The sequence below is a fragment of the Ambystoma mexicanum genome, chromosome 5q, assembly GCF_040938575.1.
Source record: "Ambystoma mexicanum isolate Mex_15411 chromosome 5q, UKY_AmexF1_1, whole genome shotgun sequence".
Classification (NCBI taxonomy): Eukaryota; Metazoa; Chordata; class Amphibia; order Caudata; family Ambystomatidae; genus Ambystoma; species Ambystoma mexicanum.
The window spans coordinates 926,914,942-926,940,795 of NC_090933.1; the positions used below are offsets into that span (position 1 = coordinate 926,914,942).

The 25,854-nt window shown below is 44.4% G+C and overlaps 1 protein-coding gene across 4 annotated transcripts in view; it reads right to left on the reverse strand.

Moving 5' to 3' along the window:
• SNX31 (sorting nexin 31) overlaps window positions 1–25,854 on the reverse strand; it is a 397,776-nt gene that overhangs the window by 173,675 nt on the left and 198,247 nt on the right. For all 4 annotated transcript variants that reach the window (XM_069621443.1, XM_069621442.1, XM_069621441.1 and 1 more), the window contains exon 5: window positions 19,353–19,463. In XM_069621443.1, the coding sequence (XP_069477544.1) occupies window positions 19,353–19,463 (111 nt within the window). The remainder of the gene's footprint in view (window positions 1–19,352; window positions 19,464–25,854) is intronic.

Sequence of the window (25,854 nt, forward strand, 5' to 3'; positions counted from 1 at the left end):
TACTGCTCTGTAAATGTGGACTGCCTACAATAATACTGCAGCCCTAGGATGTTAGGGAGAATTCTCATTTTATAGCTAATTTCCCTCACCTAGTGAGTCCCCCAGCAGCTTTGCTGGATTTCTGGAGTTATTTTTTTCACTTGGTAAGAGTGTGCCTCTTTTTCCCACACTTACCTGTGTTTTTGCCATGTGTATTTCCTCTGCTTTGGTGATTGTGGACTCAGGAGTACACCACTTCAGTAGCCCCCTTCTTTTGTGTGTTACACAGCACCTTCAGTGCAGTGACACAGGGTTGTCTTTTAGGCTTCCCACCGACTCCATTTCTGAGGCTGACTACTGTCCCCCAGAAAAGGGTAATGTTGCCATTAACTTTACTTAGTCATTTAACCACAGATCCAGTACACCCCATCTTACATGGAGTACTCAAAAGGGTTAATCCTTAGCCCTTTGTATCTGTACCTCCTCGAGCATTGTTTCGCTCTTTCAACATTTAGACTTGGCTGGTGGCAGTGGTATCTACCCTAACTTTTCTACCGCGATTATACTATATAAACGTGGTATTGTTGTAGGCTATTATATTAGCCTCGAACTTAAACCCGCTTGACCAAATACTTTTTATTTTGGCTCCGGTCGGGTTTAGTCGCCATTTCTTTTTTGTTAAAGTCCTTCTTGTGTTTTACTTTGCGTGGCAAACCAGGTTTGCCTCCTTTGTTCACTGTCTTTTGGCAGGCTTCTGCCAAGAAGCCCTCCTCGAGGCGCCTGGGTGTCTAGGTGGGCTGAATGTGAGGGAGGGGTGTAGTCACCCTCTGCACAGGGTATCCTAGGAAACCCAAGTCGCACTTTGCCATGATTGGCTGAGGTGGTTGTCCGGGCTGGACAATCCCCCTGCTGCATAATTGACAGCCAGGCTGTATGAATGGGGGATTTTTGTAAAAAAGGCAGGTCTCTTGGGCTAGAAGTAAGAGTCGCCACTGGAACTACAAGGAACCGAAGAGAAGCGGAGAAGACGGCTGCTACAACTACCCCGTCCCGGTGAAGCCCTGCTGCGGTCCTGAGCTATCTACCCTTCGACAACCAGAGAAGATCCAGTCTTGAGTCTTCCATCCCCTTGGTGGGGATAACCAGCTCATCTTCCACAGCCAGAGGATCCTCTTCTTGGTCGAAATCGCTGCACACTGCTGTAGTGGTCCGGATAGCCATCTAAAGAGCCTCTCCTGTTTTTAAGGAGCGCACCTTTTATTCACCGTCGCTGCTGCCGGCCTCATCCCTGTGTGGTGCAGACCCCTCCAGACGTCCTCCTTCGCACCAATGCTCCAGGAACCGTGGGTCTGCAGGAAACTACCAGGAACAACTGCCGTGGCACCAGCTTCTTCATTGAATAAGGTACTGTGTTCTGCTTGAAGAATTAGGGTGAACCCCTTTTCTTCGCCTCCAAGGCTTGCCCTTGTTTTCCCTCCTTCTTATAACTTTTGCTTCCTCTATTGACAATATCTAAGTACTCCTGGCAAAGTTGAATCTTGAACTGTCCGACTGTATGACCCTTGACAACAGGAACCCGGTTCCATTTGACACTGGTTCCGGCCTATTGACTCTTGAATTTCTGTCTATGAGTGTTCTCTGATGCTCTCTGCCTTGACAAAAGTATTGCCTATGATTTTTGCCCCCACCTCTCTCTGGTTAACTCAGGTGCTAAGTGTGTTTTTGCCCCAGTAACATTTCTTGCCGCGGATACGAGTTTCTTTAGTAAGACCGAACTGTCATTACTGTCAAAAAGTCATCGCAAGTGTATTCCCGGTAACTTCTTTTGTTTCACAACACCGGTCCGTTAAAACATAGGGTACTTACCTTGAGTTAGAGTGTACCAAAGTGAATTGGTTGGTTGTAGTGTATGTTACATGTGATTTTGAATGAATAGAAGTGTTGTGTTTATAACAAATGGTTTAAAAATAAATGCACTTATATTTTTTACCTGAAACTTTGAGTCAGTGTTTGCTTGAATCACAGTAATTGTGGTCCCTTTGTGTAATCTCTGCTACTGCTCATATACTCTTGAGATAGGCCTGGCTGCTCCGCTACTGCTACCACTTTAACATAGTAGTACAGGCTTGTACCAAAGGTAAAACTTGTATTGCCACCTGTAGTCTTAATTGTGTGTAGTGGTCCCTAAGGGCAATGCACAGGATTCGGCCTAACATAGGGCCTTCCTTTCGCAGGTTAGTTTAGAAACAAAAATCAGCAACTAAAAACATTGAAAGCTAATATCCATATTCGTGCTTTGCTCAACATACTTTCATTTTCTATTGTGGCATGACCCAAAGGGGAACCCCACACTCTAATCCAATGTTTTTCCAACCAACTTCATCAAGAGATGTCCCCATCAATAAACCATTTTCAAATCTACCAAGCATAAACAAAATGTTTTAAGTGTCCCGTGTCAATTGAATTTCACGTTATGAAACCAACTCTTGCGACATTTAGAATCAGGCGTCCCTCTATGTAACACAGAGGCAGATTATCCTTGAAATAAAGGAGCTGTTGGGAACCTGTCTCTACTAGACGTCTATGCCACCTTCATCATGGACAACAAGCTACTCCATAATAGCTTGATAAAAATGATAGTGAGATAGTAATCCCTCTTCGTTTTATTTGAGAAATCAATTAACAATCACAATATTTTCAGACCAGTGAATGTGTTAATCTTGCCCAGAAAAAATTAACCCAACTCATTCTTCATAGACCTGAACAAAGCCACTCTGGCACCAATGAAGGGGGTCTTAAATATAGAAACCAGGAAAGCATTGGACACTCACCAACGCAGAACTCGGTTGTTTGCTAATGTCAAGGCAAGTTACCCCTTCAACCTACTGCACATTGTACAATGGTCTGCGAATTTGAACCACAAACGTGTGTAAAATAATAATAAACAGTTCAGATCACATTGATTTTTCTCTACTGAGCACGCTGATTGCGCTGCATTCTCCCTAACAGAGCGAGAACGTTCTTCAGTGCACACTTGTCAGAGTCTAAGGTCCTTCACCACCGAAGCAGCCAAAGGAAATCTGAATGAATAAGCTCTTCAAAAAAATAGCTCAGGAATAGGTTCTAGGAATAGAATTACATGCGTCAGCCAAAGACTATAGCGGTATGGTGGAAGAACTTACCCACAGAGGTGTTGGTTTTTCAGGGCAGCGAATTCTGCTAAGAAAGTCATTTTGAGGAAATGGAAATGTGTTGAGAGACGATCATATTCAGAGTGGGTGGAGGATTTGAGACAAGTTTCAAGATTTGAGAGGATTATTCTTTGCAGAGATAAAAAGATGAACTTGTTTGATCTAGTGTGGGGTAGATTTCTGGATGTCTAATGCTATTGGCCCTCATTACAATACTGGCAGTAACCCATGGAGCAATTAGCACCATGGGTGCTGCCGGTATTGTAACGAGTCCGCCAATGTTCAATGGGGAAATACCACCCCATTCCAAGGTTGGCGGGCGGTAATTCCCGATTGAACATTGGACCTTCTCCATTCCCATTTAGGGCTCAATGGGACTGGGGAAGGCGGTAATTACAGTACCGCAAATTGCGGTACCGTAATTACCTTGATAGTCCCTTTGCAGGTCCCTACTTTAACGACTGGTCCAGACCAGCCGTTAAGTTCGGGTCCCGCAAAGGGACCTCGTAATTAGGTGCTAAGGGGTTAAGGGCGCCGCAGCCTTTTACGGCGCCGTTAACCCCTTAGCGCCAGGGTCGTAATGACCCCCATTGTCTCTTGGATATTTCCTGAAAATTTCCCATGTGGAGGGGGGTGGTGGGATTTTGGGATACCGGTTGTGATGAATTTAATTATTTGATTGTTATTGCATTTGATCTAATGGTTTAATGTACATAAAATGTTATTAAATATATTCATTAAAAAAAATATATAGCGGTGGAATAGAATTACTCAATCTGAGACCTGCTCTCGCCACTCAAACCCTACATTTCCCCTTCATTATCTTCCCTTACTCAGTACTTTTGCCCTCAGTCTCTGTCCATGGACCTTTTTTGGTTAATTTCGAACACAACCACTTACACAGTGAAGGATGTGCCAAACGCAGATCACCCTTCCATGGCCAATTTTTTCAAATGTTATATCCACTTTTCGAATCTTCCTTTTGCAAAAGTACTTGACGCATAATGATTCCCACTCACAGATTTCATTGCATTAAAAGGTTTTCACCGGGTCTGTCAAACCTCTTGCTTTCCCTGTGATGCAAATATGTTCAAATCTTCTGTTTTTCACCATAGGACTTGTGGTTTAAACTCCATCATTTAAGAAAGGTGGCCTCGAGAACTTCTTACTACAGGTGAGCACTTAACTTCTCACACCAGTGATGACCTCGCTTTTTGGGATATTTATTCCTCTTATTGTCGACACTCCTCCCACTATCCAGACAATCACATTACACAAAACCCATTTTGTTTACCTTTGTAGAGTCCCCCCTGCACTCCAACATCACTCACTTAGGTTGAATTGGACAAAAGCAGCACATACACACATGTGCACCACACACTACTCTCATCTGGGGTTAGTGGCAGTTTTGTTTTTGTACTGCATTTTTCCTGTGGAAGCGCTACTGGTGATGAGCGTTATTTTTCTCACTCTACGTGGTGGAATATTTGACTTGACATTTGTCAGCTTCTGGCCTGAAGTGACACATTTTTCTTTGCAGAGGGAGTGCTACTTGGCTACGGTTATTTGACTTTGGTGGATGCTTCTCTCAGATCCACAAGCAGAGAACCAATTACTGATGGGTTTTGTCAAGATTTGACAGATGAGGCTGATGTGTACCTTCAATCAGGGTGTGGGAGTTACTGGAGCCCGGTGGGGCAAATGTTCTAAAGAGAGCACAGACCATGTCCCATGACTAAAATGTTCCTTTCAAACTCAGAGCTCTCCCATCTTTACTGGGGGAGACATAACCTCAACATACAAATCCAGTTCCCCCCATACTAACTGTATGGCTTACTTACAGAAGTCATTCAAGAGGGAGACTACTTTGAGCCATGGTGGACAACCTGCTGCGCTACCAGATGTTTTGGTCTACAATTCCCATGATTCCACATCACTGGCTATGCTGGCAAAGGAATGGTTGTGGGCTAATACATCTAAAGACACAGCCGTTGCCCACCAGTGCCTTATGGTTAGCCGGTGACTAGACCCTGATGAGATTTGGCACCTGGTGTCAGTAAGCCGGCTGACGGAGTTTACAGAGAAGACAGATTAGGAGTTGGTTCATTTGGAGTGCGTATTTGCCTAGACGAGCCAGAATCATTTGTCTAGAAGGGAGTCTTGCTATCACACTTTAGACAAATGGGTATAGGGGCAACATTCCCCTACCCCCACAGCCTCCCCAACATCCCAAATATTCCCAGATCTTTATGTCGTTTCCCCCTCTATATGGCAAGCAACAGCATTTCTTCAGAAGCTGAGATTCAGTCAGTTAGGATGGGAGTGTAGGGAATAGACTCTACCTCCAACAGTCGACCCCATTTATGAATGTCTTCAAAAGGTGTCCCTTACAAAAAGTGGTGTTTATTTCTTTAATGCTTTAACAATGCCATTTTCAGAGTGCCTCGCATGGATTTTGGAAGGGAAAAGTGGATGTGCTATGTTGACGCTATACTAGTGCTAAAAAGGGAGTCAACCCACTGGGCTCTCAAAGCCAGGGTAGTTTGCCAAGTAGGTTCACAAATGTCACCTTGAGACGTAGTATCTTGGTTTGCAATTTTTATTAATGTCCATATTAGGTTTCAAATTTGTAGGTTCCAATGGTCTGCTGTAACTCAAGGTCCTGGTCAGTCAGGAGGAGGCAACATCCGGGCCGGGTCCATTTATTGCCCATCTGCCAAACATTCCTCACCACTAGTGAATTAGTTAGTGGGGTTGATTTTGTGAAGGTTGTTAATGAATCCATGTAAATAATTTACTGTGCACATCAGTTGATTCAGAGCCTGTGGTTTCTAAAGGACAGATTAGACTTCATAGACATGGTTGAGTATCCATTGAGAGTGGTTGACTTTATATTGACTCACGGGAAATTTTAAGCAAGGTACTTGCCAGTCCCCTATATTCCAAGCTGTCTGGCAAGCAAAGGGGCGCTTTGAATATTTGAATAACTACAATGTAATTGTCCCTCTCCCACTACCCTAGCACAGATTCATTTATTCCCAGTTTTGCAGGTAACTTGTGCCTGACTCTCTCTTCTCACTAACAGCTTGGCACCATGTTTATGCTGCTCTTACTTAGGAGCTCTGAAGTAAATTGGTAATGCCATTCTGCAGGGAATAAGGGGTTACAGATGCCGCCTGCTTTATGGTCCTTTCCACTGCTGGAGGTACTATTGGACCTCTGTGTTGAGGCCTTTCAATAAACATGTGCACTACAGTCATGTACACACCAGGTGTCAAGCGCACTAGTCCTTTTAAGGATAGATAACAGATTGTGGTGATGAACTGCCAATGACAAGAAGGTAGAAAAGACATGTTCTGTGGGTCACAAATTAAGAAGGGTGTTCTGTTGTGTCTGAGTTCTGATCTCTTGTCTATATGGCTGATTGCTCACTGTGGGTGATGTCATGTGCGGCGTGTGTGCGTGGTGTGCGTGCGCGCGTGTGTGTGTGTGTGTCAGACCCAAGATGTTCCATTGGATGGGCACCAGGGGTCCCGCTAATATAATGCAAATAACATATGTATCTCAATAAAGGACTTATGTAATATTTCGGTTCCAGAAATCATGAAATCCACCATTGGCAACAAGTTGGTCCATAGAGGGGCCAAAAGGTGAACCCAGGTGAACTGTGGTGGTGGGGGTGTGATGGGGGAGGATGAATCAACCAACAGAAGGTCCCCCCCACCAAAGGAAGCACCTGCCACGAAGGGTGGTTTACAGGGGAGGAGAAGGAGGAAGGCTGACGGAGCACAGTGGAAGAGAGCTGCCATAGTAGGAACAGAGCAAGGCAAGTGCTAAAAGGAAACTGGTCACACAGGAAGGGCAAGACCCTTGGTGAGTTGCATCATGGTAAGGAACCTAGAGAGGTAGGTGTAAAACCATAGGTTTTCAGCAGTGAAGCAGGACATGTGATCATGCTCAGCAATGTGTAGGAAGGGGACTCAGTGTGCCAACTAAAGGCGCTGCAGGATGCGTTGGTAGAGTGAATTTCCAGGGGAGACTAATTGAGCAGTTTGTGGGGTGGAATGAAATAGAAGAACGCTCAGTGTGGCACATGAAGTGCCGAGCTGTGTTCCACTGAGAGAACGAGCTCAGTAACAACATCCCCATAACGGGTGAAGGTTCTGGAGGAGAATTGTGCAAGGCGTGCGTAAGCAGAGCAGGAGCTAAAGGAGGAGTACTGGTTGTTCAAAGTGCAAAGGAGGTGAACTGAGATGTCACAAAGTGCAAGACACGGCAAGCATTGCGTGTGGAGCTGGTAGAGCTTCATTATGAGCAGTGATGTTGTGATGGGGACATGGGATGCAAAGTAGCACCGCCTTTCGAGCCACGAGTTATACCGTAACTGATGAAGGGTCCGTGTAGGTCTCAGCCTATTGCATGATGTCACGTGATGTTCCGAAGGGAGAAGGTAGGAGCAGGCGGCAGTTTAATCTGCCGCACGACCATTGGGATGGAGAAGCAGCACTTTCTATGGCAGGAGGAAAAGTGGAAAAGTCCCATCCATGTGGAAAGAGGGAATGGAGGATCAAAGAGGACGTACTTGAGGCTCATTGAGGATCACGCAGTCAACTGAACTACAGTGAATTCATATCGAGGAAACAGTGAAATGTATTCCGAATGTGAATTCAGGTTTTGTTTTAATGAGCGCGGACCTAGCTTCGGGACGCAACGGAGCACTTTACAATCAAAGGGGGAAGAACAGAGTGAGGAAAGCAGAGAAAAGGGAAGGGGGGGAGCTAAAAGGGGAGGGCAGCAATTGACACATAGAGACCTACAAGCAACCAGGGGAGGAAACAGTGAGGAGCTAGTCACAGAGTCTCGGGTATGGTGGAGAGTCTGCAATGCTGTCTGTCACACATAAGTTGCTAAGGCGTTCTATATGGAGATTAATTGGTTATGCAGTGCAAAACAACCATGGTGTTTGGTTCTGGGTGGGTAGTATGGTGATGTTAGGCATTGGGGGTGTGGCCAACTTGGATTGCTTAAAGTTATTGCAACAGTGGGGAAGGATGTTGTGAGTGTTTGTATGTTACAAAATAAATACACCCTGAGAAGTAGATGTGAATGAACGAGGATGTGTAAAGCAGCGATTGGAAATGTGGAGAAACATAAGGAATAATTCCCTCAACACGCGTGTAGGCTGTGCAGGTTCAGAGTTGCAGCCCGCAACAAGGACTTTTACGGCATATTTTATCCCAAGGTCAAGGATCTATTGCGACATGTATGGGATGGGAGCTGGTAAAGTTTGAACAAATTTATATCATTATGGTGACTAGGTAGCATGGCATGGATGTGGAGTGGGGTAATAGCTGTGTGCACAGTGAGTATGGTGCAACACGCAATGGTAACATCCATTTGTTGGAGCTGGGAAGTGCATCTTGTGGCATCATGGCGTGGTGTTTTCGAGTGTTGTGAAACTGTGCAGTGTAGCATCTCTTGGCTAATGAATTTGATGAGTTGCAATAGTAAGGAACTGTGAATATGGATTTTCCCAGTAGTGTCCTTTTGTAGGGGAAGTTTTTGGATGCATTGTAATTGATGCAGTCCGAAGGATGCACACCGCCACTGAATAAAGTGGGTGTATTGTTATTGAAGCGTTGCAAGGGATGCCATGCGGCCATTTTGTGTGGAGGATGTATTGGTAGTGTGAAACACATGTATACACGTTGTAGATGTAGTGTTCGATGACAATGTATCTATGTGTTTGGAAGCAGAAGTAGTTAGTGAAAGAAAAGCAGTAGTAGTTACAGCTAAACGTGCAGGCATAGTGGGCTGTGCGTTCGTTTTCCAAGTGTTTTTGGGGTTGTAAGAGAAATCGATAGAATCTGTTTTATATTGGTTTAAGTGAAGCGTATACAAATAGTTTTTGAAACCCTTACGTCGCATGGGGAGTGTGAATTAATTGCTGTGCGTTTATGTGTGCGTGCTTGGGAAAGAAAGGTGTGTTGTGCCTCTCGTCTGTGTGGGTCTTGTCAGAGCGAGTGATGTCACGGAGTGGTATGTGTGCATGTTAGAATGCCCTACCCCAGGTGTTCCACTGGGAGACGACTGGGAAGATGTAGCCTGGGTGGTGGGCACAGCCTCATGCAATGGACATACTGGATGCATCTTAATCAATGACTTCTGGCTAACTTACCTGTGCCTCCAGGAATCTTTAAATACAACATTTCCCTTAGAGTCTTGGGTTATCATTCTTTCACTGACTCTTGGCTGTAGATCGCGATCATCCCATACATCATTAGGGGTTACAATTCATGTTCCTCTGGATCCCCCTTCTTGGAACGACTAGTCTACCTAACTCTTCTATATTGAATATCCTCCTTCTCATAGAACCTCTTGCGCCATGCGAGTAGTGACAGGATTTCAACCATAGGAGAGAGTTCACTTTGGTTCTCTTGAAGCCTCTAATCACCTTGTCTAGGGTTAAATCCACAATGTCCCAAACAATCCGCTCATGGGTTCTCTCACTTTTTCTATGCCTCCTCCGCTCTGATGGGGAATAACAGGACTAACTCCCCCAACATACATTTATGAATGTACTTCAGCAGTCCACACATGCAATGTGATAGCCTCACAAGCATGTGGATTCTGTGGCCTTGCCTTCGTTCCTTCAGCCCTGCTTGCAGTACGGTGCAGAGGGATGGACCCACAACTCTCAGTATGTTGCTTTTCTGAGCCTGCTTCAGTTTCCCAAAACGTATTGCATACAGGCCTATTCGTCTCTTCTTCACCCTCCTCCTCATACACTTGCTCTGGCTTACTCTAGGGTTTCTGGCCACTCAATCTTTTCAAGCCTTAGCATCATACTTTCCAGCTTTCGTCAGTGGTTGGAAGTTACTCATCCGGGGTCTAGCCACGTCATACGTGGGATCCCAGCAACACAGCAGAATCCCATGCCGTTCAGCTCTCCATTTATGCTATGCTCCTTTTTCTTCACCCAGCAGACTGGTCACATGATCAAAGAGACTTGTATGTGCCAGCACTACATGTATAGTTTTACATACACTAAATATTTACAGACAACATTCAGCAGGGTTCAGGATACTCAGACACAGATCAGGTTCAAATGCAATGTCTATCTATATTTATAAAAGTGAAACTGTGTGGGTTTGTGGCTTGGTGAAGCGTAGTTCCTTTTAAAATTCCACACCGTTTCACCAATCTGCACCAAATTTTGCATAGTTACTCGTTAGGACCATCAGACATTACTGGCAACATGACATTTAGACACCCCATCCTTTCCCCGGATTCCAGCACCTTCACACATGACAAGGTTTCCTGAAATCAGCGAAACATCAATGTGGTCGTAGAAGGACCAGTCCCTCAACCTAAAATGCATGGTTTCTGTGCGTCTGCTCCGCACTGGCGTAGCAGGGGCAACTGCACCTCCTGCGGTGTGAGGGAGGGGGGGCACCACATGTCCTGGGAGGAGGCCCACTCAGACTTTTTAAAGAAAGTTCACCCAAAAAATGTTTTGTTTTTTGATTCACTCAGTCTTCATGAAGGCAGAGTGACCGTTAGGAAATATTTCCATTATGTGCAATTTTCCCTCCATTTATGGACCCCCAAACCTTTTGCTTTCCTATCCTGACTTTCCAGTGGAGTGCAGCCTTCAGCTGCACTCCCTGGGGCTTTTGCTCACTGTTATGGAGAAACCGGCACGTCCTTCAGGCTGCCAGTACTGAGAAACTAGGTTTCCCTTAGTCTTTTACTATGTTGCCATTTCTTGTACCTTCCAGTACTGTGCGCTGGGGTCCCTTTTTGTTTTATGGCCCTAGACGCCCTCGAAGGATTTTTTTGTTGATTGTACGAGTGTCCCTGGGATGAACTGGTGGCAGCAGTTACATTTTATAATGTTTTACTTATTTATACTGAATCATATCGCGTTTACCGTGTTTGGCTCAAGACTGTGTCCAAGTCTGAAAACGGTCGAGCCACAAAGTCTTTTGTTCTGTCCCCATGGCCATTTTGTCCCTTGCCTTCACCCAGGTCGAGTAACCCGGGGTTTCATTATTTGGGCATGCAGCCTCCCGTGAAAACCGATCTCTTTCGCAAGCTTCTGCCGGTCACGTGTGTGCCCAGGAAGCGGGTTGGGACGGTCTGGTCCCAATCCACACTACTGATGCCAGGGTGTCAGGAGTGCCTGAGTGATAGACCACCGTGGACCATGACTAGAATGCCTGCAAGCGAGCAGATCTTCGATTGCAAGCACTCGAATCAGGCACAAAGCTAACCTTGGATAAGAGAAGGGGCTCTGCATCCATTCCAGGTCGATGACCTGAGTTCTCACCAAACTACAGAAGGAGCCAAGTCTCCTGCACAGAGAAACGAACTTGTGAAATCGCCGGAGACGCTTTGGAAGATTTTGGCACCCTTCACCCTCTGCTTTCTTCTTCGATCAGCAAGGGCTGCCAAGGCGCTTTGCTCCTTTGGAGTAGTGGGAACAACTACTCTCGGCGCCCTCTGCTTACCCACTGAACTAGCTCCTTCGGAAGTGTTCCTGGACCATCCAGTGAACAGGCAAGCTCTACCTCAGGGTATCCTGCAAAACCGCCGCCATCTGGAGTGCAAACCCAAGCCTCGGGACAATGCTCGCTTGTGGTCCTGTGCATTCTCCCACCAAATTTTGCAGGCCTAGCTCCTCTAGGTGCCTAGGTGTCGAATGAGGAGAGTACGTAATGATGCCCGAATCTGTAATTCCCGCGTCACTACCTGTTGGTGACAGTCGCTGTAGATCCCTTGCTGTTCTGCTCTCCTGTGCCCTAAAGTCTGCTGTACTAGAATTTTCTTCATACCTACTTCGGAAGTGGGGAAAAGGCAACTGTCCCATCACAGACAATGGTTTTCCCCCGCAGCCTCTAACCTACTAGCGACCTCAACTAAACTGGCAAAGTTTGGTTCGGACTGTGCTGAGGGTCGGCGAGTACTTGCATCACTTACTGGTGGCCCCCGGGCACAAACAATCACTTTTACGCACAAGTATCCCTTAAGAGGTATTCAAACTGGGCTGGGTTAGCCTGCAATCCCCAGTTATTCTCGCCATTTGAACACTGCTGTGCCGCCAAGGACCGGGCCTTCTCTAATGGTGAGAAACAATTCTTCATTGCCTCAAACCCCTTGCTGACTTGCTACAGCCCTCCCAAGAAGATCCACTTTTTGCTTCAACTGCACAATCGTGCTGTACAACTGTACTGTTGAGCACAAGGCTCCACTCTTCTTAGAGCTGAACTTGAAAGTTAGGGAACAACTCCGAAGAGTTACCTAATGCTATTAATGTGTTAGCTCCACCCTCTCTTTACAGGTTGTGGCTGTGATATACTACTGAACTGCATTAGGAAACTTAGTGTATATATATATATTGTATAGTATAAGGATTTTGTATGAAAACTGTTTTCACATTACTAAAGTTACTTGTGTCTATCGGTCCGGCCGACAATAAATGTATAGATATTTTTCATATGCACTTGTCTAAGAGTAATTTGTAGTTTACTGCTGTGTGTGCTCGTTGTGGGCTTCTGATCGCTCTCACCCCTCTCGAGACTTAGTTTTGACTGCCTGCTAAGATACCTAGATTGGTCTGGCTTGTCCAGAAGGTTCCCCTGTTTTACTAAACCAAGGGTGGCCTCCTAAACCTCTGCCCACCAGGTCCGAATTTAGAAATCCATCTTAACAGTGACTACAAAAAAAAAATATTTATTTTTGAAGTCCGAGGTCTCCACCCAACCCATGACATGGAGCCTCCACGCATGGAGCTGAAGGCCTTGTTCGCTGGACCAACTGATTAAAGGTAAGAAAATGTATTTTCTTTAAACGTGTGTGCATGCAAGTAAGTGTATATAATGGAATGTGCATGAATGTAATGGCACTCATGGTGGGTGCCTGGGTGTGCCTGTATGGTGAAAGAGTGCACACCTAAATGTGCGTTTGTGTGTGCGCGCGCATGGTGAATGGTGTGTGTCTGCTTGTGTTCGGGGCACAAGGAAACCTACATTTCTGGAGGGCTAAACCTTCACATGTTGGGAGAGGCGCCAACTTCACGGGCGATGGGGGAGGGGCAAACAATTGTGTGGGGGCATCCATCTTGTTTACGCATTCTAATGACACTATTTTAGTGCAGCTTCAATGCTACAAGCAGTTAACTCTCTCCGTTAGTCTGTAAGCACCCACTTATAGACTGCTGTGGAATGTGCGGTCTCCTGTCCCCGCTCTACTCTTCCAATCACTCCTCTGAACCCACATCACGAGTTCAATAGCCTAAAAACGATGCATTTGAATGCAGGGACTAATAGTAGTTGCCAGACCTTTGTTTACAGTGAAACCCTAGGTGCCGTTTAAAATCTTTGTCCTGTTTAGTCCAGCAACGGCTCTGTAGGTCAGCCATGTCGAGCCAACATATCCCAAAATTTCGGGGGGTGGCTGAAGCCCAGTCAGCTCAATGTTGTTGCGCTACTGCTTGGGTTTAATGCCTGGATTACTTATTGGTCAACTTCATAACTCCTAATTATTATTATTTTTTTTTATATAGCGCCACTTGCCCATGGGCCACTGTGCGCACAAAGAATAGTAAAAGACGGACAAAACAGGAAGGCAAAATAGTGAGTCAGGGCGGGGGAGGCTGTTTAATCACGTACTCATTACCCTGGTTTGTGGTTAAACATGTAGGTTTTCATAGCGCTCTTAAATTCTGTCAGGGATTGGAAGGCTTTTAGTGCAAGAGGAAGCACATTCCATTCTTTAGGTCCCATTACGTCAAAACTGGTTCCTCCATATTTTGCCAGCCTGAACCGTGGTTGCTTAAATTTATGGCTGTCGTGAGAATGCAAATGCCGGCTTGGGTGAATAATGGTCAGGCGGTCAGAGAGATATCGGGGGCAGTGGCGGTCCAGCATTTGTAAGAGTGTTAAAAGCTTGTGAGAAATGTTGTGCCCGACAGGAAACCAGTGTAATGTCCTTCTAGAAGATGTTATGGGGGATGGACCAGTGGGGGAGGATCACCTGGGCGAGGGATCTTCAGGGAGTGGAACTGGGACAGCGAGGGTTGAGACGCGGTATCCCCTTCCCTGAAACACCTTTTCCACATCCTACCGTGTAGGATATTTAGAAGCTCTACAACCCCTTACCCCCATTTCCAGCACAAACACTTTCTTACACTGTAATAGACAATGGACTAACACCAGAGCCGTTTCCCTGACATGTCCCAACACACGGGTCAGGCAGATTCAGGCAATTGACAATCAATCACACCTGACAGCCCTTTACCTTCCCCACAGGGATAAAAGGTGGAGCATGAAAGCACACTTCGAGCAAAGGCTGAACGCACAAGGAGACAGCTACACCAAACCGACTGTTCAAACTGAGAATGAAAGCGGTGAGACCTAGAAGGACGACAAAGGTGAGTTGCACTTGCCCTTTTCACTCCAGACCCACGAAGCCTCCGAAGGTGAAGCTCTGATACCAGGAGCTGCAGCTGGCATTCAAAGCAGCAGATGGTAATGGTACATGGGGGCCTAACGCTTTAATATCTATCCTTGGCTCCAGAGAACAAAGAAGCCAACGGAGGAAGCTGATCGTAAACTGAACTGTGTTGAGCCCAAGGTTGCAAGTGGCAACATTTTTTAATGCAAGGAATATGAAAAGACAAAGAACTTGTGTATGCAAATTAACTTTAAGGAAAGCCCAGCTCAGGTCCAGGAGCAGAGGGGTCGGCCACCGCATGGGTGCTCATTCGAAAGACTCTGACCGGGACCTATTTTTTGAAACTACAAGAACCAGAAGCCCTAGGAGAGAGTGGTCCTATATGGGTCACGTCAAAACCCTTGTTGCACAATCAAAAGTCTCTGACCCGTTGCCAGAGGAAAGCTAGGGGAAGGGAACCCAACTTTCCACTACATTTATGAACTGTGATAATAGGCAAGTGAGAACCCGACAGAGGGATGCCGAAAGAAAGCTAGGAGAAGGGAAAACCTTGCTTTCTGATGAAAATGAGCAATGCATGAACTGAGTTGAAGGCCATAGTAAACCAGATTGAGGCAGGCCCAAACTGCAAGAAGGATCTGAGTCCGACAGAAGGAGATTCTAGAAAAAAAGGCAAAGAGGATCCGAGCCCGGCAGAGGCAGATCCTAGGGGTGAGAGGTAAACTGCCCAACGGTCCAAGATCACAGAAAACTTTGGTTTATTTGATTATTTTGCATCAAGAGTCGGACACCCGTGAACATTGTGTCGACAAAGGTAAACCCTGGTCGAGGGTTGTCCGCAGTGGGGAATTGGTTAAAAAGGACATATCGACTCATAGGTAATATTTGAAAGGCTGTAATGAACCTGACAGAGGGAAGCCCAAGTTGCAAGTAGGATCCGAGCCCGGCAGAGTGAGATCCCAGGGGCGAAAAGCAATCGCCCACAGAACCTTTGTTTGTTATTTCGGAATCAGCAAACCTAAGGCAAGACTCTTTTGTCAAGAAGGAGACTTTGCTTCTGCACGTTTTTGATGTCATTGAACTGAACTGTGAACCTCGTGCTGACGAGGCGAAGGAGTGTGCTGTGCTCGGGAGTCCTGCCTTATCCCACGTTTCAAACGTTGGGAAAGGAGACCCAGCCATACCAACCTGACTTATTTGTGAACACTTCTTTCTTTTCTGGTGAACATTATCCCACACTATTTTGTAATTTAGTAGTAAGGATTTGGCAATAGTTATTAATATAGGCCCCTTTTATTTGACAATACGCCACTAGGACTGCCTTATTATTTGATGGTCTTAGCTTGTTCCCATCTAACATTATAAAGTTCAATAAATGCCCTTGAACTGATTACTTGCTGCTGTCGTTACTGTTGCCACCATGAGTTCCTTACAGGCACGGCATATTTAATAGCAAAGCATTAAATGAATTATAGCATTAATGTTCCTGTGCACTGTTGAACTTGTATGTTAACCAATTTTTCTTAGAAAATGTGCTGTATAAATGTTCTGCATAATGCATTAAACCACATATTTCAAGCTTTCTCCTAGTGCAGTGCGCGGCGTACTACTGGAGCAGCATGTTCGTGCGTACTGTGCGTAGAGTGTGGCGTGACCTGCGATTTGTTGTTGAGCTGGGGGGGGGGCGGACCCTCAGCATGGCTCGCAGGTAGGCCCCCAGATTTTGTTCTACGCCACTGCTGCTCCGGGGTATGTCAGCCAGGCACGCGCACCCATTCTCAGTGCAGTTTACTTCAGAGTGCAAAGCACATCAAGCGATAAGCGAATCGGAACAGCGACCTACAGGATCATTGATTTTCAACAATTGATGACTGTTGTCATGTCTGTCCACAGAACCTGTTCGGAGAATGGGTACTTTTTGTTAGTTCAATAATAAAAGCACTTGAAAAGGGGGCAGGTGATGGCACCCATCAAACAAATGCATTTTTGCACATGACTTTATTCACTGCGTTTATTAAATAGAAATTTCCATTCGAGATTTCATGCAAATGTAAAAAAAAAACCTACAGCATCCATTAATACATGTAAAATGTGTGTATATTATAAGATAGATATATATATATTTTTTTTTTGTATATGGTTACAAATTAACCTTTCACAATCAACAAATTCATATGACCACAATACACAGAGAGACAACAGTTTATCACATTGAAATAAGTACCAAATAATTACAGGATGATTAAAAATCATTATAATTATTGCAAATGGTTAATTGGAAGCGATTAAAAGTACTTAAGAAAAAGGCCAACTGATAAAACTATATACCAACCATACCTTCCATATTCCAGATTATATATTTTACCATTTAAAATAAAGCAAACTACCCCTTCTTTTACATGTGCTTAAACCCCTATTTTGCAGCTCTCAGGCATTTGTATAACTTCTATTGACTTCTGCTGAGACTGGCCATCAATCAATATTTCCCATGGTTGCTCTTGCACCCAAAAGTTGTATCAGAGAAAAAATTGCTTCAAACTGTTGTCTGGCCCATCTAGTTCCTTCACACTATGGATTGGTTTTCTGGGTTTTAACAGATCTGCCATAGGGTTATGGCCGTTTCCCCCATTCCTCTTCTTGCCAGCACTTCCCCAGTGTGTAAGATATTCAACCTCAGTCTTAGAAATGTATTCCTGATTCTCCAGTCAGGAAACTTGATTAAATATCTGCTCAGGAAACCCAGTTTTCGATCTATTGTTTGCTGGGGGTTTGGATTGGACCCCGATCTGACTTTTTCAGTGGTATGGATCCAATCCATTTCCTCCCATTTTCTTTTTGCCTTTGTTGGATTTTCTTGCAACAATTTGCTCTCTCTGTCCACACCTAAGAGTAACTCCGGTACTCTTTATGCCGGTAAGATAGCTCAGCGGGTTGAGGGCTCGCTGCTGCGATCCAAGCGTGATCTGCAGGTCGTAAGTTCGAATCCTGGCAAGGCCAACTCAGCCTTTCATCCTTCCGAGGTCGATAAATGAGTACCAATTTCGGTTGGGTGATATTGTATGTAAATATGTGCTTTGTAAAGCGCTTTGGATTAAGGCGCTATATAAATAACACATCATTATCATTAACTCTTTCACCAATGGATTTAGCTTTTCAAGGGATTTTGATCTACCCCACTCTAGGTGCTTCCTCATTTCTGTATAAAATGAGTTATCCTGAGCTGTAATTATTTGCTAAATGTTACAATATATTCTCTTGCATCTTGAAATAGTTTTACAAGGTGGTGTGTTGGTTTGAGCACAGAGTGCACCTTTCTCTCCCCTGTATCCTTTTGGGATTGCAGGGCTGAAGATGTCACGTTCCTTCTTTCAGCCCCAAGGTTTCCATAGTGCTGAAATACTCCACTGCACACTTTGGGGGCTTTGGAACCGGAGCATCTCTGAATTCAAATGTTTTGTAGAAGACAGCCCTTTACACTCCATGTTTCTTCGCCTAGGCCTGCTTATGGGCCCTTTGAGAGGAGGGGTGCCCCTTAGTAGGAGCAGTGTGTAGCTTGGGCCGGACCAGTGCTTTTCACATTACATGGATTGGGTAGGCTCATCCCAGTTTTAATGATACTTTAGGACTCTGCCTCTTCCCTGTTCAATCGCGTCTAGTACTTCAAGGAGACACATCCAAGGTGTCTCCCACAAAGGTCACGCCTCAAGACAGAATAACCAGTTCACAGCACAAATGTTTCAAAGTAAAAACAAAAAGGATGGGTGAAAAAAAGCCTTTAACTAAATGGACCAACAACGGAAATACCAGTGTCTTCCAGGTTTACTGCAACTTTTGAAGATGACACATTATTATTATTATGGTATTTCCTGAGCGCAGATCTAGCTTCGGTAAGCAACGGATTGCTTCACAATCATAGGGGGAAGAACATGAGAGGAGCAGAGAAACAAGGCAGTGGTGAGCTAACAGGGGAGGGGAAGGTGGGCAACGTGTAAGCAAGGGATCTACAAGCACTAGGGGAGGAAACTGGGGTTCAGATCACCGGTTGGCGGGGGGGTGGACCTAGGTGTTAGGGAGGAGCCACACCCTTCTTTAGAGACCAGGCGCCAATCAAAAGAAAGGTATGCAACCTGCAAGCACAACAGAATGCTGTACTCATCTTTAACTTGCAAGTGGTGGCACAGGTCAGATCGTTCTTAGGTTAGGTTTCTAAGGTCAGATCGTTCTTATTCCGACACCGACTGTAAAGGCAAATGCGCACATTCATGGCACCTCGAAATACACCCTTTTCCTCATACCCCAACAACTCAATAATGGTTGGGGCCCTACACACCTATCCAACCTTCGTGCACGGTTACTCATCTACCTCCATAATTCCACTCTCAAGGTTCCAACCCTCTTGTGTCTGTCCTGAGGGTTTCAAAGATGTTTCTCAGAGATTCTGCAGTGCAAGTAGAAAGATAGGAACACCGCTGCGCATCCACCAACAAATGAACTGGGTATGCCTTTCCAATAGTTTAGCCTTCTAATTGTTATCATATTGTTGTTCCCAATTGCTTATGTATACCAGTCTGCTGCTTCCCAGTTTACGTTGCAGCGCATACAGCCCACTCAGACCTACACTGATTGTATTTAGTAACTGAGCAGCCACTGCTTAAGCACCAACTAAATAATTCAGTTTGTGGTGTGAGGAACACCAAAACAAAACAAATATGACCATAAGTGTACCTCCAACACTCGTTCAGCTGAGTCGGATGTCTGAACATCAATTCTAATCTTTCTCCCATTTGGCAGATAAATATCCAGATTTGCTTTCTGTTCTTCAATTCCGAAAGTGTCCTGGGGGAAGAAACAAAACATAGGTTGTATATATTTTTCAGTAGGTCATCGCACATATTGTGGCTATATTAAAATATCCTTTCACGATCGTAAATGTGGCATTTTATAATAAAGTGAATATTGACATCTTTACTTCAAGCTGTTTTTACAGGTGTGTGGCTAACTTGCGGTTCTGCAGAACGTGGAACATTGTTTCCACAGGGAGAGATTGGTGCCAAGGTCCTCATCACAGGGCTAAATCAGTTCTTGTAGGGGGGACACCTTGATATGGCCGGGCAGGTAACTTCAGGGAGGAGCCGACAATAGGCTCCTGTTGACTGTATGAGAAGCCTGGAGGAATAGGCTATATTGTCTGGCCTCAAAGCTAAACACACGATAACAGGACTTAAACAGCCATTTACTGTAATTGCTAAGGCTCATAAAATCAACTCTTCAAAGAGTCCAACTGGATCAACTAAAAGAAAATAGATTTTCCTTCATGACAAGAGCACAGATATTGTATCAGCACTCAGAGTGTTGTGATGTATATCACCATCCTGCTCTGGAACTCCCTCCTGCTAGAGTTCATAACAGGATTATGTTTTGGTTGGCGAGATTTGGAGTGGCTTGCTGGGGTTCCTATTAAATATGCTTACTTGAATTGTGCTCCCATTGCTGTCAGTCACAACACACTTTGGCGATGAGGAGGCGGACAGTGAGGGACCCCCGGCCAGCAGCTAAGCAGTGCACCACTCCCCAAGAAGAGATAAAGGGGTTACACAGTGACATGGTGCAGAGAGGACGACAGCTGTTCTTCCCAGTGAGGGGAGTGTGCGTTACACGCTCATTAGTGACAGGTGGGCGACAGTGCGTCCGATGGCACAGAAACCGTGCCCATCCAACCAGATGGCACATAGCAGAAAAGCACCCACCAGGACATCATTGGGACCAGCTTAAGCACTTCCGGTTGCCGATGCGGGCACTGCTGACAGCCCGAGCGCTACACACACGCACCATTGATATAGATAAGGACCCTGTGCCTTGATGACACCCGGGACTGTCGGAGCTGCAAATTATCATCAACAACATCACAAAGGCCAGCATTGTGACGTCAGAAGTGAGGATCAAAGGTTCCCACTCCATAGCCTTTTTATTACATCCTAAGAGCTTGTGTGAATAAAGGACACAAAGCAGAAAAGCAAAGAAAAAGAGGTAACATTTTATCACCATGCAACACATACCAGCTCCATGCCTGTTCCTTACCACTCCACAGGATCTTCGTGTACCTTGAGAACAATGCACAGACTCATTCCAGGTATACCAGAAGGGGCTATTGGGGAGGGGGGGCAAATTTAACGGTGGCCTGAAGGAAGCCTCAATGCTTAATCCCTTGGGGGCTGAGGGGCTAAGAATCTTTCACACCCTACCAGATGTCACTACACAGGATGGGTCTGGAGATCCTGCCACTGCAGCCTCGTCCAAGAAATATGAAGCGGCCATTGTAAAGTTGAAAAATCACTTCGGCAACAAGGCCAATGTAGTACTGAAGAGATATTTCTTCACCAGAAAACAAAGGAGAACCATTGGCCAATTATATAACAGCCATGAGAGGTTCGATTGTGACATGTAAGTTCACTGGGATAGCCGACAAGTATATAAGAGATCAGCTTTTACAGCACACAGCAGACCACAACATCCAACAGAAACTATGGCAAGCAAAAGACCTCAGTTTAGAGCAAGCTATAGATATGGCGATGGCACTTGGGAGCAAATGCATGAAAATTGTACAGCAGGATAGTTCCGCCCAAGAAGTAAAGAATATACAAGTGGAAACAGAAGATGAGTATGTGGAAATCCACAATCCAACTGCTACAGATGCAGGTGCCGTTAAACCGAAAAGCAGGATTCCTGGTCTTCTAGATTATGGGAAACAAAGCTAAAGATCCGAAAAAGGCAAATCTAGAACAATAAATGAACACATCACATGAAACAATTTCCAATAAATAAAAAATTTATCATTTTTCCAATTCAGAACCATCAGCATTGCATCATCAATATACACAATACTAATAAAACACACAGACATATGAAAAACTAATGACAAGTCTAACTAAATTAAACTACCTGCCTATTACAGCCACAACATACGCAGTCAAGGCTAAACCAGTTAACCCAACATAACAATAAACAAGGGAGAATGCACATTTAAATCATCGTCAGGGAGAGTAGATTTAACCAAGCCTATAAAACATATATAAAATATCAAAGTCCACATTTAACCAACAAGGAAACAGATATTTCAAAACTAACATACTTTATACTTACAAAATGTAAGTCATACATTATTACGTTACTTTTCAATTGGCTCAGAACAATTATGGATTCTTGCAGCAAAGATTTTTATTTGTAAGGATCATTAACTGAGTGTGTAAACTGAGTGTGTATTGGGGCAGGACAACCTTCACCACACCCAGGGTAAAAAATAAACAAACGTAAGCAGTTGCTACCTGCCCGACACAGAGGACAGAGCCACCATGTTCCCCAACTAAAGTGTGATAAATGAATCCAAGAAAACCCTTCACCAAATTAAGAGCAGGCCCCACCAGTGCATGCACCCTAGCCACAGCTACCCAAAGTGACTAGGGCTATTAAATTGGACACAACTTCCAGCGCAGGTCCTACCTCTTCAATGAGAAAGGAAAACTGAAAAGGACTTGGGCCAGCAGAGGCTGTTGCCCGGACTAAGAGGCAAAGACATTGCCAAACCAAAGGAAACACAATAGAAATGCAAAATTAGACAGAGGGTCACGCCAGCCTACAAAAGAAAATACATATAAACCCAACTTGCCAACTTAAGTTGACTGCGGGGCTCAACACTAAAGCAAAATAGATTAAATGCTCACTGCACATGCACAGAAAATTGTGCTCAGATTAATTGTCCGACTGGAGCATCGGCCGATGTGGGCGTAAACCCCGAGTTGCAACAACCACCCATACAGAATAAAAAAGAAAAGAGACACTGATTGTATTGGGGCTTATAAATGACCAAAAATGCCCAGTGTATGACACCACACTGCAGCCCCAGTAGCCCACAGCCCACAGCTTATTACCGTTACCAGACTAGCTACAAAAACCTGCAGCTTACTCATGGTACCTAACTAAAAGAAAATATATATAACCAGTCAAATGCCAAAAAGCCAACTCGTTACTCCACTTAGTTAACTAGTGGAAGCTCCGTCTGTATCCAGGTTATGCTATGTTCGGCCATACAATGGACCTGGCCCCGACCAGCAACATTCACATATGCAAAACTGAGTAAGAAACCGCAAGTGGCTACTTCACCTGGTTGCTTAATGAAGGCTGTGGCAGTCTCTGCGTAATCCTGTATCAGCCCGAGCAGCTGCTTCCTACTTTACCTGGTTGCTTAGTGAAGGCTGTCGCACCGTTAGTCTGTGTCGGCCCAAAAACTGATCCTGGTCAGCAACATCCACACCCGCGCATCTGCATGGAGACGAATAAATAAAGCATGTAACGGCAGTGGAGGCCAGCCCGATAGGATCATCGCGGGAATTAACACAAAGGATGGACCAGCATTAGGCCCACGCCAAAAGTCTTGTTGCAGAGTTTGGGAGGAAAATGGCATATCATTAGAACCAAGGTTCCCTGCATTAAATATAGGTATGAAATAGTGCTCTGCATATGCATGGGAACAAGACAGCCGCGTCTGTGCAATGGAGGCCTGCCATATGAGGTTGTGACAAAAAAGATTCTAAAGGATGGGACAACATTAAACCCAGGCCAACAACCATCATACTGGGGATGGCATCTCATAAGAGCAGGAGGTGGGAAGATGCCCCGCATTGGAAGAATGAGAGATCAAAGAATAAAATAAAAATTGTATAATGGTGTCACCACGGGCATGATAGCACCGCCATGACAGAGTGTAGAGGGGGAGCGGATTAAATGCAACCTATTGGGTGCCACGCCGGCTACAATGATGCTCGCAGTCGGGAGAGAAACCAGGAACGCAAGCCATAGGGGGCATTCTACTTAAGGTCAATTGCCAACACCAGAGGCATTAGTTACCCATCCAGTCCCCCTCATCCACAGAATGAAGGTCATTTTGAAGTGTTTTTAATTTTAAAAAAACATAGTTGTTCCTTATAGCTTAGTCTACTTGCTGTTCTCAGGCTGCTAGAATCTTGAACTTTTTTAAAGCAAAACCACCTTAGGTCAGATGCCCCGTGCCCTTGCTCCAAAAAGTGAGCCACCAAAGGTGCATTGGCAGTCTTGTTGTGAATTTTAGACTGGTGCTCACTAATTTGCAGGTGTATTGCTCTCGATGGTTTTCCCACATTGCAGGTAGTGAAGGTTCAGAGGTCCCATGTTTTGTCCAGATATTCAAACGACTGGAGTTTCAAAGATACTTTCTTTCCAAGTACATCTGTCCAACTCTCGATTCCCTGTTAATGTTCGGCTTCTTTTGAAGCAATGACGGACCATCTTTTTCAGATACCCTCTGTGGCTAAGCCTCTTTTGCAAGAAAGCCGCATTTTTATTAAAGTTGAACAATGTAGAGCAATTATGTCGAAGTCTCAAAAGTATACCATACATGATTTTATTTAATAGGCTCTGTGGGTGCTGACTTGAAAAATGCAATTTAGTGTTGCGTTCCCATTTTTTTTCCAAAAACTTCAGTCTGCAATACACCCTCCTCCTCAAAAATTCTCAAGTTCAAAAAAGAAATATTCGATTTTGACAACTTGCAGGAAATATTTAAGTCTGGGTCCAAGTTGTTTACCCAAGCTACAAAATAAAGTACTTGGTTCGATGTACCACTCCAAAGAAAAAATATGTCATCAATATAGCAACGGTATTGGGAAATCGACTGCAAAAATGGATTAGCAATATCCAAGATACGAGTCTCTTTAAACAGTGACATATACAAGATGGCTATATTCGGGGCAACTCTACAGCCCATCGCTGTCCCCTTACGTTGAAAATAATAGTCATCTTGAAACATAGAAACTATTCTCTAATACAAACTATTCTCTAATACAACCTCTATACACGGCAACCAAAAAAAATCAGTTGGCATAATACCCAGGCGCAATAAAGCTTTTGTCTGGGCAATATTGGTGTACAAGGCCTCAATATCCATCGAGACCAACAACTGATTTGTAGAACAAAATGCCATGTTTTCTATAGAAGTAATTACAGTTCTAGTATCTAACAGAAAAGTGGAAGCAGCTAATGGTTTTTGAAAAAAGTCAATATATTTAGATATAGGTTCCCAAATCGAGCTACAGCTCGAAGCAATCAGACGTCCAGGTGGATTAACAGTGCCCTTCTGTATCTTCGATAGGTGTGGTCTAGGGTAAATGTGGTGGTTGGCACATGCTCTTAATTTGACAATGAGTTTTCTTGGATTAATTCCTTGTACTTTCGTTAGGGAACATGGTGGCTGTGTCCATGGTGTCGGGAAGGTAGCAACTGCTTCGGTTTGTTTATTCATTTTTTACAATGTCCTACCCCCAGTGCACACTCAGTTAATGACCCTTACAGATTTATTTTTTTGCTGCAGGAATCCATAATCTTTTGACTGGTATCCTGAGCCAATTGAAAAGCCCCATAATAATATGTGGCTTACATTTTCTAAGTGTAAAGTAAGTTAGTTTTGAAATATCACATTATCATCTTTGGCTAAATGTGGATTTTAATATTTTATATATGTTTCATAGATTTTGTTAAACCTTCACTCCCTGACGAAGACGTTCCAAGTCATAACGTCGAAACCGGTTTGTGTACATAGAAGTAGCTGGAAGACAATGGCATCAATTTGAATAATGTTTGTCTCCGATTTTCTAAATTTATTTTCAAACTGAATGAAATATCTAATCTGGGATTTTCTGTGCGGATGTAAATTTGAAAATTGCCTTGTTTATTGTTATGTTGGGTTAACTGGTTTAGCTTTGACTGTAGGTTGTGGATGTAATATTTAGGTCATTTTATATAGTTAGACTTGCCATTCGTTTTTCAAATGTCTGTGTGTTTTATTATTATTGTATATATTGATGAAATGCTGATGTTATGAATTGAAAACATTTAATTTTGTATTTATTGAAAATTGTTTCATTTGATGTGTTGATGTATTGCTCTAGATTTGCCTTTTGCAGATCTTTACAGATTCGGGTGCACCAGACATAATGGAGAGAGAGATTGCCCTGCATTAAGTGCAGAGTGTGGCATGATTGGACATTACGGAATGGCATGCAAGAACACTAGAGACAAAGGCAGACATACCATTTGAGCTCTCGAAGTGATTGGTGGGCCAAGCAGTTTACCAACTATAGAAGGGGGAGGAAATGGCCTGGATTTCATTTGGACTATAAATACCAATAGGAAGAAAGGG